The sequence below is a fragment of the Conger conger genome, chromosome 6 (genome assembly GCF_963514075.1).
Source record: "Conger conger chromosome 6, fConCon1.1, whole genome shotgun sequence".
NCBI lineage: Eukaryota > Metazoa > Chordata > Actinopteri > Anguilliformes > Congridae > Conger > Conger conger.
Window position 1 is genome coordinate 33,944,914 of NC_083765.1, and position 14,328 is coordinate 33,959,241.

At 43.6% G+C, this 14,328-nt stretch overlaps 1 protein-coding gene across 1 annotated transcript in view; it reads right to left on the minus strand.

Annotated features, from left to right (window-relative positions):
* The window catches only part of dchs2 (dachsous cadherin-related 2), a 31,601-nt gene that overhangs the window by 15,424 nt on the left and 1,849 nt on the right, over positions 1 to 14,328 (minus strand). The window contains exons 2-10 of the mRNA XM_061246910.1: positions 8,926 to 9,117; positions 7,753 to 7,984; positions 6,881 to 7,117; positions 4,537 to 5,565; positions 4,104 to 4,291; positions 3,285 to 3,384; positions 2,869 to 3,023; positions 1,579 to 2,410; positions 540 to 779 (exon numbers count right to left, since the gene is read on the minus strand). Coding sequence (XP_061102894.1) covers positions 540 to 779; positions 1,579 to 2,410; positions 2,869 to 3,023; positions 3,285 to 3,384; positions 4,104 to 4,291; positions 4,537 to 5,565; positions 6,881 to 7,117; positions 7,753 to 7,984; positions 8,926 to 9,117 — 3,205 coding nt within the window. The remainder of the gene's footprint in view (positions 1 to 539; positions 780 to 1,578; positions 2,411 to 2,868; positions 3,024 to 3,284; positions 3,385 to 4,103; positions 4,292 to 4,536; positions 5,566 to 6,880; positions 7,118 to 7,752; positions 7,985 to 8,925; positions 9,118 to 14,328) is intronic.

Consider the following 14,328-nt stretch of genomic DNA (forward strand, 5'->3'; position numbering starts at 1 on the left):
GTGTTTTAGTTCCCATCAAGAGAAAGTGACAGCTGTGTCTCAACAATAGGCTTGCACAGCAACAAGACCCCTCCTCTACCGGCATGCGTTTCAGTGCTGCCCCCTTGAGGCCAAGTATGTCTAAAACAGCACTGGTAAAAAATAGATTGCGGTGGCCACTCCTTTGAAGTAAATTCAAGACTAATATAATGTTACATACAATTTCATTACATTATATTACATTATTGTCCTTTGGCGGGCATTTTTATACATTTTATCGATTTACAACAGGAAAATAAAAATCAAGGAAGATGAAAAAGGAATAAAAATAAAAACTAATACTTGATAATATACATGTTATCCATTGCGCCTCGGGTTGGGTTAGATTAAGGAAGAAGTGATTATGGTTTCGTTTCAGACACGGGTGAGAGGTGGTCGGATCATGAGTTTTTTAGGCCTTATACTTCCACTGTCTCCAACTGCCTCCCTTGCATTCAGTTATAATCCTGATGCACAACATGAACTAAATTTGGGCAAGCAGAGAGAGAAGCCGGGTCTACCTGAATCCTCGTCTGACGCCGTGACCTGGATCACGGGCTCTCCGGGATCCCTGTTCTCCATGACCGTGGCGTTGTAGACGCTGCGCTCGAACACGGGAGCCTGGTCGTTCACGTCCAGAATGGAGACGGTGAGGGTCTGTGTGGAGGAGAGCCTGGGTCGGCCACGGTCCAAAGCCTGGACCACCATCACGTGAGCGCTGGCCGATTTGTAGTCCAGGGGGGCGGCTAGGTGCAGCAGGCCTTCAGAAGAGGGAAGAGCCAAGATTACTGTAAGAGGTTATACCATTGGCCAGGGCTGGCCAATCCTGTTCCTGCAGATCTACCGTCCTGTTTCACAGCAATCCTAATTTTACACACCTGATTCTACTAATTCAGCTCAGGGAGATCTCTAGCTGTTGAATTAGGTATGCTTTCTTAGGGTTAGAGTCAAAACCTAAATGATGGTACTATATGATCTCCAGGAACAGGACTGGGCAGCCCTGCTATAGAGTCATCAGGTGCTCCCTAGCAAGCAAGCATCTAGCCCAGCGGTCTTCACTCCTGGTCCTGGAGAGCTGCGGACTTTTGTCGATACTCAGCACTTAATTTATCAATGAAACAATTACACACAATTTAAGCTAATTACACACACCTCACTTGGGATGGAGACCCTGCGACTCTCCAAGAGTGAGGACCACTGATCTAGCCAGACACCATTAGAGACAGCTATTGGCCCTATTAGCAGTACTGTCAGCTAGCAGCAGGACTGTTCACCAACTATTCTCAGTTATTTTAACTCATTTTGAAGTGTGCACGCTGGGCTACAAGTGAGCAGCAGGTGGGCACTGAATGTGTGCTGGATAGGTCAATTTGTATTCATATCATATTCTTAGAATTGAAAGGTCTTCTGTCTGCTGAGACCAAAATATTCCAATTTGATGCATCTTTGATGTATCTTCTGTCAATTAACCCTTTGACAAGTAGGTTACTCTCCTTAAACGGCTAAAAAATGGCAAGTCAGCAACATGCTGCTATTAAAACACTTTAATAGCAGGCCTACCTGTGCTCTCCTCCAGAGCGAACAGGCTCTCCTCGTTCCCTGATAGGACAGTGTAGGTCACCAGACCATTTTCTCTGAGGTCGCCGTCTTTGGCGACCAGTCGGTGCACCAGGCTGCCGAGTTCACTGTCCTCAAGGACGTGGGCCGAGTCCGAGGAGACAAAGGCAGGGGCGTTGTCGTTCAGGTCCAGGAGGAACACGTGCACGGTCAGCGTTCCGGATCTGCGGTCAGATGTCTGCAGAGCCTGGTCGGTGGCGGTCACAGTGAAGGTGATGCTCGGGGTCCTCTCACGGTCCAGAGGGCCCGCGGCGGTCAGAGTCCCTGTTCGTGGATCGATGCGGAAAGGTGGCTCCATCCCATCGCCCCCAGCAATAGTGTAGCGCAGATCACTGTTTCGCCAGCTCCCATCCCCGTCCTTGGCGTTGAAGGTGTAAACTGGCGCCCCCTCTGGCTGGTTTTCCTCCAGACCGAATATGATGACATCGTCTGCGAACCAAGGCGTGTGGTCGTTGACGTCCTCCATGCCGATGCTCACGAACACCGACGTGGACCCGTTGCTTCTCTGGCCCCCGTTGTCCACCCGCACCTTCAGCAGGTAGCGTGCTGTGGCCTCGTGGTCCAGCTCACGGATAACATACAGGTCGCCGGATGAACGGTCGATCCCAAAATGGAGGCTGCCGTCCCCTTCGGCGATGGAGTAGAGGGTCCCGGGGAGCCTCTCGGGCGAACCCACGGATCCGATGACGGTCCCGGGCTGGCAGTCCTCCCTCACAGAGAGCAGCAGGAAGGCCTGTGATGCAGAACCTACACCCACACCCTCAGAGGGCTGCACCTGCACCGAGAGAGAGAGAGGGCCTGTGTTTTTTGGGCAGAGTGCTAGTTATCAGGGGTTTCATGCTACTCTGTAAAAGTTCATTACATAAACTTTTCTAAATAATTAATTTGCCATTAATTTCTTTACAATGCATTCATTATGCTACAAGTCTGCTTTCTTGTGAATACTTTACTGGGTGGTGTATTTATTTTAAAGATTTAATCTTTATTTGGAAAAAAGACTTTTGAGTTGAAAAATAACCCGCAAAACCATGTAATTCTCAAGGGGTGAGTCTTGGGAACTCTTGATTTAATTTACAGCATAAAAAATAAAACATTCTCCTATAATGAGATAAATATACCTACTTTCTACTCTGAGCTGTAATCAGGAATTATACGCACAAATCCAGTTTATTATACATTTTAATGGTGACACTTTCAACTGCATATGAATCCCATCATGCAAAGGGCAGGCACCTGCAGGTGCACCACAGCTGTCTCCTCCAGTGGTGCAGGTCCATTGTCCGTGGCGATGACAGTCAGAGTGTACTGTGTTCTGGCCTGTTGAGAGATATCCCCTGTGGTTCTGATCTCCCCACTCTTACTGTCAATCTCAAAAAGACCCAATTCATCTAAAAGAAAGAGTGTTCCATTAGGGTTACATCCCCATAATTATATCAGCTGATTTGACTGACACCATTCATTCAGTTAATCATTGGAAACAGTTCAATAAAAATGATTTAATAAAAACGATTTTATGTGCATTTACCATTTTAACACTTCCAAGATTGAGCTACTCCCCCTAACACGGTCGATTTCAATGGAACTTGTTATGAAGAGACATTTTTAGAATACAGAGTAGCTCCACTACCATTGAGATCTTGCAAGCCTACCTGACATGAGAGAGAACACAACTGTTCCGTTTTCTCCGGCATCAAGGTCTTTGGCAAACATGGTGGTAACCACAGAGCCTACTGGTAATCCAGCCCAAATCTGTCAATAAGCAGTTCCACAGCAGAGCATTTTAGTGAAAAGGCAAAACAAACACAGTGGATATTCTGAAATGTCCCTGATTCCCCTGCCGTTTCACACCTCCAACAGTTTATTTCTTTCAATACCATTCCAAATGACATTACCATACTCTATTCGCAAATACGTAAAAGCTTACTTACTTACTTAGTCATATACATGACATATTATTTAGTTCTAATGAATAAGTCCTGTAATCACACAAAAAACATTTTAAAATCTAAATATCAGATTTTATTTTAAAATGAATCAATCCTGAGACCAAAATAGGTCATATTATACCACAAATCATTGCCCATACAGCATGCTGCAACATCAATACAACCACAGATATTTAGGCCAGGACTATCCAACCCTGTTCCTGATGATCTACTGTCCTGTAGGTTTTAATTTCAACCATAATTTGGCATACCCACTTCTACTAATTAGTACCTCAATGAGATCTGTAGCTGTTGAATTAATGTGCTTTGTTAGGGCTGGAGGGAAAACCTACAGGGTAGATCTCCAGGAACAGGCTTTGGCTACCCTGATTTAGGCCTATTTATTTACTTTACTGGTCGAATTTTAAATGTATTTTAGCATCAGTCTGCACTGGTGAAAGTGTACAGATCCTCTCCACCAGGTGGCGGTGTTGTGCGAGCCCTTGCTGAAGATAATTAGATTTAGGCTTTGGGGTCACGGACCTGCACGTTGATCTCCTTGCTCGCTGGTACGTGTAAGAATAGGGGCGGATTGTCATTGATGTCCGTGACGAGGATGTGAACGGTAGCGGTGGCGTTGAGGCGAGGTAGACCGTGGTCTGTCACCAGAACCTTCAGGGTGTGATGAGTGTGCTCCTCACGGTCCAGAGCTACCCAATTAATTATCTCCCCTGAGAGAGAGAGAGAGGGAGAGAGAGAGATAGCAAAAGAGAGATGGAGCAAGAGAAGGAGAGAGAGAGAGATGGAGAGAGACAGAATGACAGAGAGAGCTTCAGCTCATGGTGAAAGTACACCTGAATTCCATCTGTTGACCTTCACCTTAATTTTAATAGTCAAAACGACTTACAAGGCTCTGTATTCTCATGAACACCAGTGAATTCAATATACCTTTTCCAAAATGATGTACTGGTCTCACCTGTATTGGAATTAACGCGGAAGTGCTTCCCGTCAGACAGCAGGATGTACGACAGCTGCGCGTTCTTCCTGGAGTCCCTGTCTGTCGCTCTGACTGAGCCAATCAGGCCCTGGGGGGCGGGGCCCTCCTGAACGGTAAAGAAGTAGGCATCCCGGGTGAAGACGGGCGCGTTGTCATTCTCGTCCAGGACGATGATGGTGACGGTTGTCGTGGCGTGATGGACGGAGCTGCCCTCCCGGGCAGTGGCCTGCACCCCGAAACGATACAGGGGGACAGCCTCGTGGTCCAGACTCTGCGACAGGAAGAGCCAGCCGCTTTCGGAGTCTATCCCAAAGGGAGGGGTCCCAGAGAAGGGCAGGAGGGAGTAGGAGAGGCCGGGGTAGGGCCGGGGCCTCCGCCCGTGTGCCCGTACCTGGATCACTTGTGAGTCACGCGGGGCCCCCTCGCCGATCTCCACCTGATACGCCAGTGTCTCGAAGGCCAGGGCGTCTACGGTCACCGAGCGCTCCACAGTAACGGTGAGCGTCAAGGTCGCCTTGAGCGATGGGGCCCCTCCGTCCTCTGCCAAAATCTGGAGGGTGTACTCGGGCTGCCTGCCCAGGGACAGGCTCTGGTTCAGCGACAGCGTGCCCAGGCCAGGGTCCACGGCGAAGGTACCGTCGGTAAGGTTTCCAGAACCTTCCATCCGCAGGGCGTAGTGGACCCTCCCATTGGCGCCGCTGTCGCGGTCGTGGGCGCGGGCGATGTAGAGGGCGGTCCCGGGGGCGGTGCTCTCGGAGACCACGATGGTGTCTCGGTCCCTGGGGAAGACCGGCAGGTTGTCGTTGACGTCAGCGATGGTGACGTTGACTTGAGCACTGCTCTGGACCGAAGAGCTAGCCGCCTGGGACTGGAGCATGAGCAGAGCGTACGACTGGGTCTCGTGATCCAGACTCCTACTGGTGCAGATGAGGCCGGACACGGGGTGCACCTGGAACAGGCCCATCGGGTCTCCAGAGGAAATCCTGTAAGACAGGGCCTCCAGGGAATCTGGAGGTATACATAATACATATCAGAACAGGCTATATGGTACAGTAGCACACTGATTTGTAAATATTTCAAAATCAGGACCATACTAGAAATACCTTTTAGAATCGGGACCCACTCATACAAGCATAGCCTTCTGGACTACAGTCTCATTCCAGGACCAACCTCCATATACTTCCATGATCCATTTTTTTTGTATCTACTTAATAGCATCCATCATATTAGAGTCTGCACTTTAACCTCAAAGGCCAAATTTTCCAGCCAGTGTCTGTCGTGTTGTGAGCTGGTGTGCTGCTGATTTTGTATTTTCTGGATGAAAATGCCTCTTGCCTCTTACAATTTCGGAACTTGTCATTTTGGTATAGCTATAGCAATTTTCCGGTCAGACAGGTCAGGTTCACGTTTAACCCACCTGCTCAACCCAGGTTTAAGGCAGAAGTTTCAGCGCAGTCTATGGTATATTGCTATATTTTGTGGCTTCCACATGCAATGTGTGCATGATCAATCTATTCAAAAGCCAATTAACAGTTTTCATGGATTGCACTGTATGCTGTTCAGTTTTCCTTTGGTATAGCTAAATCCCACAAGCAGGAAAACTGCATCGGCTACATTGTATTTTTTGTAAAAAAAAAAATTTTTATTTATCATTTTAATTCCTGTATTTATTTTGGTTCATTGCTTGTGGCTATTCTCATTGTAGACTGCGATCCCTGGGGTACTGTATTTCATTATTTTTCTTACACCCAACACAAAACTACATGCTCAAATACTAAGGTTCCTGAGTGTCTTGATTAAAGCAAAGTTTAACACCTGCTTGAGATCCGGCTAGGTCATACCATAGGGCCTAAGCCTTTTAAAGGCCTGTACACTGACACTGAGTGAAATCACCTGATACGGTCTGAACAGCCACTAACACTCATGGCACAGTGTGGTACAGAGCCACAGGCAAAGAGACAGCTGCCTAGCTTCATATTCATGACTCTATGGCAGGATTCAGTGTTCCTGGAGTGATTTATTTCTCTGGGTTTCACAAATAGGACCCTATGATCACAGGATAAAATTCAAATTCAAAGCTTACCGTAAGACCAGTTTCTAAAGTTTTATCTTTTTAACCCCTTTTCCACAAGTGCCCTACAACTTAAATCTGTATCACACTTGAGTGTCAAATCGTCTCTACAGAAGGTTGGGAGTGGACAGTAGAGCTGAGGCAGGAAAAGCGAGGATTAGCCGTTTTGAGAAGGCAAATAGGTGGATAACAGTCACTTTATGGGAAGAACCATCTGGTAGACCATCAGATGGCACCCACACCCAAACTCACTGTCAGGACTGCTGGCCTGCACGGTGCCCACGGGAGTGCCCACAGGCGAGTCCTCAGGCACGGAGAAGGCGTAGCGGAACCTCTGGAACACGCTAGGCTCCATCGCACTGCTCATGATGTTCACGGTGACCGTGGCCGGCTGGACAGAGCTCAGACCCTCCCCATCCCGGGCAGATACGGAGAGTTTTATGCTGCCGGTGCCCAGTTGGGTTAGAGTAGAGGCCAGGTACACCACACCTGGAGGGGGATGGGATGATGTTTGGTAAGAGTAAAAAAACCTATATCTGACTTCACTTCACTTTCTACTTTCCAACATGGCTGCACCTGACGTATAAAAAAGACCATATAGCTCCATGTCCTGCGGGCCGCAGTGTCGACAGGTATTTGCTCCTACCGTGCGCTACACCACATGATTTCACTAACTACCTGCTTGGTTCAGATAAGTGAATTATTGAAATCAAATGGTGTAGCGCACGGTTGAAACAAATGCCTGCAGAATCTATGGCTCGCAGGATGTGGAGTTGAGTATCGCTGCCATATGGCTTGTGCGTGACCCTTGTAGAGTCATAAAGCCATATCAGAGTAAGGAGATTAAAACCTCGGCCCAGTGTTGCATGACTTTGCAATACCTTTATCCCAATCACAGCATTAAGTGATCCAGTCAAATGTGAAACACTCAGGATTTTACACAAAAGCAAACTTTCAAAAAAAATAAATCCACTGGGCTCCCCCTGGCTAGGAGAACTCTACAACAATATATATAATATATTATATATATATATATATATATTTTCGATGGAGGGAGGAGCGAGGGTCTATGACAACCTGACACCAGAAGCCTTTGCCGGTGAAGGGGAAATAATCCCATTTACCTGTTGCTTTATCCACAGAGAAAAGGGAGGACAAATCCCCAGAGAGGAGCTCATAGGACACCTGCCCATACGTCCCAGAGTCTCTGTCAGCTGCAATTACATTCAGAAGCTCTGTGCCCGGCTGGGTGCGGCTGCTAATGCTTGTAACATACGTCTCCGGGCTGAAGACTGGCAGGTTGTCATTGAGGTCCTCCACTTCTATATGAACACAGGTCTGCGTGCTGAGGCCTCCCTGGGGAACAGTTCCAAGATGTTCTTCCATGTGTACTTCCATTTTAATTGCAGTCAAAGCATTGCCTTCAAATTTAACGGCTAACCCCAAACGTACATAATTAAAAAATTTGCCACAGCCTTGTTTTCGAGAATAACGAGACACACAAACTAAACATGAGGTTATTTTCCATTACAACAGAAGTGACACAAATAATAATACAGTCAGGTCTATAAATATTTGGAAATTGACAAAGTTATTGTTATTTTATCTGTCTACCACAGGATATTAGAAGTAAATTGTGAATATGTGCAGGCTTTCAGCTTTAATTTGAGGGTAGTTACATCTAAATTGGGTGAATGGTGTAGGAATTACAGCCCTTTTTACACAGTCCCCCCAATTTTAGGGGCTCAAAATAATTGGACAAATTAACATAATCATAGATTAAATTGTCATTTTTTATACATGGTTGCATAGCCTATGCATACCATGACTTCCTGATGTTCGTGATATATCAACATCATCAGAGTCTGGATATCTTATTTTCAGCAAAGCTAAAACTCTTTGCATTTGAATGGATCTCTATGGGAATTGGGGGGTGGGACTAGATTCAGCTGTAAATTATGCTGATACAGTATAGAACACATTTCTTGGCTGAAATGGCTTTAAGCCATTAAGGGTCCAAGGTATCAAATGAGCCTCAAACCATCATGCTGCCACTGGATATGCAGTAGATATAGATGGATCACTTCAAGGGTTGTTTTCCTGAATAATTGTCCTAATAAACCCAATGGAAATTAAAGCTGAAAGTCTGCACTTTGAGCTCATATTCATTAATTACTTGCAACTCCAATATCCTGTGGTGGACAGCTAAGGTCACAATAACTTTGTCAATGTCCAAATATTTATGGACCTGACTGTATATCTAGGTTGTATAATGAGATATGCTGAATGACTCATACCTGGTCTTCAGCTTTGACCAAGATGTCATAGTTCACCAGACCAGCCTCTCTGTCAATGTCCTCAGACACACAGATCTCACCAGAATTCGGGTGAATCAAGAAGAGGGGGTGTTTGTCATAGCCGTCAGGCCCGAGGTAGAGGGAATAAGTCACTCTGCTAAACTCACCACTGTCAGCATCTGTTGCTGTGACCTACAGAGAAAAAAAGTTACAAACAAACAGAGGCTTCACTTACATTACATTACATTACATTAATGGCATTTGGCAGACACTTTTATCCAGAGCAACGTACAACAAAGTGCATACCCATAACCAGGGATAAGTGCGCTGAAAGACCCTAGAGGGAAGTACAATTTCAACTGCTACCTGTACAACAAAGATAAGGACCAGGGCCTTTTTTTTCTTTTTTTAAACGAACAAATAAACAAACAAACAACAAAGCAAAAGTGACCAAACTTAACTATCCAAATACTGCTTACCTAGCCAACTAAAAATACCGATACACAAAGTAAATCACAAAGACAACAATTAAGGTTCACAGGGAGGTAGGGAGGGACGGGGAGAGGTGCTGCTTGAATAGGTGCGTCTTCAGTTTGCGCTTGAAAGTTCAAGCGCAAGGTTCAGTTAATGTTCACATCAACCATCAGAACCCTAACCCTAACCCAAGCTCTTGGAAACTGTGACTAATTTTTATTTCTTCCCCCATAAACCTTGCCATAATGGAATTGTAATTTTTAATGGTGTTACATGACCACAAATGCCACTGATCTCCTCCAGCCTAGAAGACAGCCATCTAAACTTAATCTGGGATAGATTCAGGGTGAAATCAGGTCAGGGTGAAATCTAAGGAATCATAATTCATTTTATTCTACAGGCTGTGGTAGATCCATATCTTAGGATTCCATTGTGTGAAAGTCATATTATGACAGGGTTTTGTCCAGAGGGAACATGGGTTGATTAGTGAGATGCCACTGTTATTCAGAAGTCACATCATATGTCCTTATTTACAGGAACCCAAGGGATATGTAGTTCTTAGCAGGCAATTCAGAGTGAACTATGCACAGTAATAAAATGCAATCCTGGGATTTACCTCCCGTACTGTGCTTGATAAAAAGAACATTACTTCATCTGATAAGACACAAGACGCAAATAGATCCAGTGACTGGTCACAACGAAAGTGCCTTTGAAGAAAGCAGGCACGACTGAGTTCATGGACACAAGCGCTATCACCCAAGAGTTCTTACTGACAATGCTCTGCTTACCATATTCATAACTGATAATTCTAGAAAGCAAGCCACTCTGTTAAGTAAACAGAGTGCAGAGTGCAGAGTACAATATATCGGACCCAGCAGGTTGTTTTTGAGGAAAGAAACAGCCTTCACATATCAAGTTCGCATTCAATGAGGATAGAAAGTGTTGCACCAACAAACCCTGCTTTTCTTTAGTGTATTTCAAAATATATTTTCAGATATCATGTCATAATCCTTCTACTCTGACAACTCCTCTCTCATACATTGTCTGACTTGTGGGACTGTTATCTAAATATTTTACTTAAGGGCACGTAATTAACACTTTTCACTCAACATGTCATTTTAAAATCCACAGGAATAAAATATATGAAACAGAAATGTAATGACTGCAGATCCATCACTTAACCATCTTAACAAGGGCTGAGATGCCTGCCACTGAGGAATAAATCACAACCTTATTTTATGGATCAATAACTTTTTCTATCAGACAGATCACAGTACATTTATCTCTTATGCTCATGAACAGGCTCTTTTACTAACACAAGTAGAGAAAAACATGATATACGAAGATATAGACATGTTTTTCACAAATGTGGCCGTTTCCTATCTAGGCATCAGAACTTTATATGCAGCCTAGAGCAGAGGTAGGCCACTCTGTAATGCCAGTGTTGAGGATGAGAAGTCAGAGCCTGAATATTGTGAATGGTGAAACACTAAGTGCCTCTGGCACATGGTCACCTGCATTCATTAAACATTCAAAAATAAATAAATATTAAAAGGAATCCAGTAATGTTGTTATATGTTTGGATGGAGCAAAAACCTGAACTGTCTCTGGCACCCCATGAGCAGGGTTGCCTTCCGCTGGCCTAGAAGAATGTGATTCAGTATTCAACAATTAGATCCACAGGCACCTAAATAGATATCCTATTAAATGAGTAAACTGACCCAAAATTATAATAATTAAATAAAATAACAACATGTAGACTATTTTTCATAATAGCTCCCACTACTATTTTGCATGAAAAATTCCAACATGACACTGACATCATATTACTCTTTTCAAAATACACAAAATGTACCTGACAATGAATGCTTGCAGGTGGTTGCTCCAGTGGACCAAGGGGCTAAGGTAATTATAAACTCACTTTGACCCCAAGAAGATAATGTTTTTAATATCATTCACCAAGTTTAAAACTGAAAATTCACATTTTTTATTTTTTATTAACTGACCCAATCCAAATGAGGTATGGAATGGTATTAGAAGCAGTCTTCCTATCACAATGGAGTCTGATAGCGGGCAACTAATCTGGTTAGATGCACTGAGACAGGCCAAAAATACCCTGTGCTTATCCTCACTCTGCTGTTTGTTAAGGCCTTGCTGAAAGACCACTGAATCAACCAAGCCATTCTTCTAACAATTTTTTTTAAAATATTATCACACCTGATGCTTGAGATTAAAAGACCGCTTGCTTTTAAGTGTATTGAGCTATAAATGGTATAAACATAAGTATATACGTATATATAACTCTGATTCATCTTTTTTATGAGAGCCCCAGTTCAAAGTCTTACTCATATACCAGTTCATATAAATCAACCTTATTTGCACTGGGATCCCAGGCTACAACAGGTTGCAGATGGGAAGGGCTGCAGATGGGAAGTAAAGGTTAGAGAGACAGAGAGAGGAAGTAAGCCTGCAGTTTATAACTACCTCAGCCTTAAGCACATAAAGGTCTCTGCTTGGTCCAACACAGCTCAAATTCAGAGACTGGGGTTATGCAAAATAATGGCAAACCTGTCATGCGTCACCGTTTCAAAGTTTTAAACTCAAAATACCAACATGTGAAAAATATTGTACTTTAATAATGTTTCAATGGAACCAACCAAAATACTACATTCATCTATATAAAAAAATATTTCACCAAAATCCAAATTATTAGCACCCCTGGGTTAGTGTATCCATCTCTAGCAAGGAGAACAGGATGGAGCCTTTTCCTGCAATGCTTGATAAGGTTAAAGAACGCATTCAAAGAGATTTTGGACCATTCTACTATGCAGACCCTTGCAAGATCCTTCACATTCTTTGGTTTGCACTTATCAACTGCCCACAGGTTTTAGATTAGATTGAGGTCTGGCACCTGATGGCCCTTGCAGAACATTGATTTTCTTGTCACGTGACCATTTCTGTGTGGATTTTGAGGTATGCTTTGGGTCAGTGTCTTGCTGGAAATTTCACCTACAGCCAAGTCTCATACTTGTGGTAGAGCCAACCAGATCGTCAGCTAAAATGCCCTGAGACTTGATGGAATCCATTATAACATTGATCTCAACCAGTGCCCCTGGACCTCTGGAATTAAAACAGCCCCAAAACATTACTGACCCACCACCTTGTATCTGTGTTTCAATGTAAAATTTTGTCTCATCTTGTCACAGCACTTTCCTTCAATCATAATTTAAAGGTCCAAATGAGACCAACATGTTTTTTCTGAAAACCATAGGCATCAAAATTATTTTAATTATTCAAAATTATTCAGAAGAGAGGTAATTGCTTGTCACAAGTGTAGAAATGTATGCCAAAAACACATAAATGGTTAAACATGAAACTATGTAAAACATATGGAATGGTTGCAAACTTGCCGGGAAGAGGACACAGGTACACGTTGTCCCCATCTATGGTAAAGAAGATGGTGAGGGAGGCCAAAAATAATCCATACAAAGGGCTTGTATGTGCCACGTCGGATACAACAAACACTTCTAACTTCAGAAAACTGTCCATTATAATACAGTATATATCGTACTGTAGGTGGGCTCTGTCAGTCAGATGGCCAATGGGATTAACAAGAACAAGGGACACCTCTAGTAGTCGGATTGGGTAGACTGCTGTTCATAATAATATGGCGGACCATTGATAACCTTTCATATTTCTCATAAACAGTCCACTAAAATATGTTTCTGAAAACATTTGAAGCGAGGAATAAGAAATGCAGCTGCTGAATCTTTATTCATATTTGATCTGTAATGCCTTGAAAAGTTTGAAAGTTCGAGCTGAGGTTCTGCACTGGAAATGAATGGAATGCGTGTTTACATGATTCATAGGACTGTTCTGGATAAGAGAGTCTGCCAAATGCCTATAATGTAATGTAATATAACGGTTTTATAATTTTTTAGTTTACAGTATCTTTTGTGCACATTCATCAAGGGTGCCAAATCTGTGAATAATTCTAAAGTTCACTATAATATATATATATATAAATAAATAAATATGTAATAATGGCACTTAAAATCACAGACTGTTGCCTATCAGGAATTTTGAAACTGTCATGTCTAATAGTACTAGAGAAAGCATGACCGTGCAGTTAGGCTTAGTGTCTTTGTGTCAGGATGGTAGGGGAATAATGGTCTCAGTCTGGAGATGGTACAAGGCCTTGGCTCTGTCACATTACATAAGCACTGTGACAGTGAGGGGCAGCTTGGTAGGACCAGCCAGGGGTTCTCAACACTGCGTGCTTTGTCCCCACTGAGAAAGCCCATCTCTTCTCTTCTCAGGGGCAACACTTGTTTTGGATGAGTGTGTGCATGTGTCCGTGTGTGTGTGTATTCTGTGTGTGTCCGTTTGTGTGGCTATCGTGATTGTGTATTGTATAGAAACAATATATTTCATATTTTTACTCAAACAGTAAATTACCATTTCCATCTGGAGTCATTTTAGGCAATCAAACAATGCAGTTCAGACATTATTATGCAACTTTATGCAAATGTCATAATGCTGTGTCCTGTGATGTGGCTTACATGAATGTTCATTCATTTGATTAACATTTCCAGCACACATGCATATACGTGAAAAAGCAAATAGGTACAATATTAGGTATATATTTCCGTCAAATATTCACTTGCTATTCTATGGGCAATAATTCAGGTCAGCCAGGATAAATGTAGGCCTACAGCATAGTAACCTATAACAGAAGTTCAAGGCCATTAGTCAAATGTCTGAAAAGGTGACATTTGAGGGCGACATTAGGGGGCGACATTTGGGGAGCCAACCTAACCCCCAAATGCTCCTGACGAGCTGGTCGGCGCCTTGCATGGCAGCCAATCGCCGTTGGTGTGTGAGTGTGTGTATGAATGGGTGAATGAGAAGCATCAATTGTACAGTACT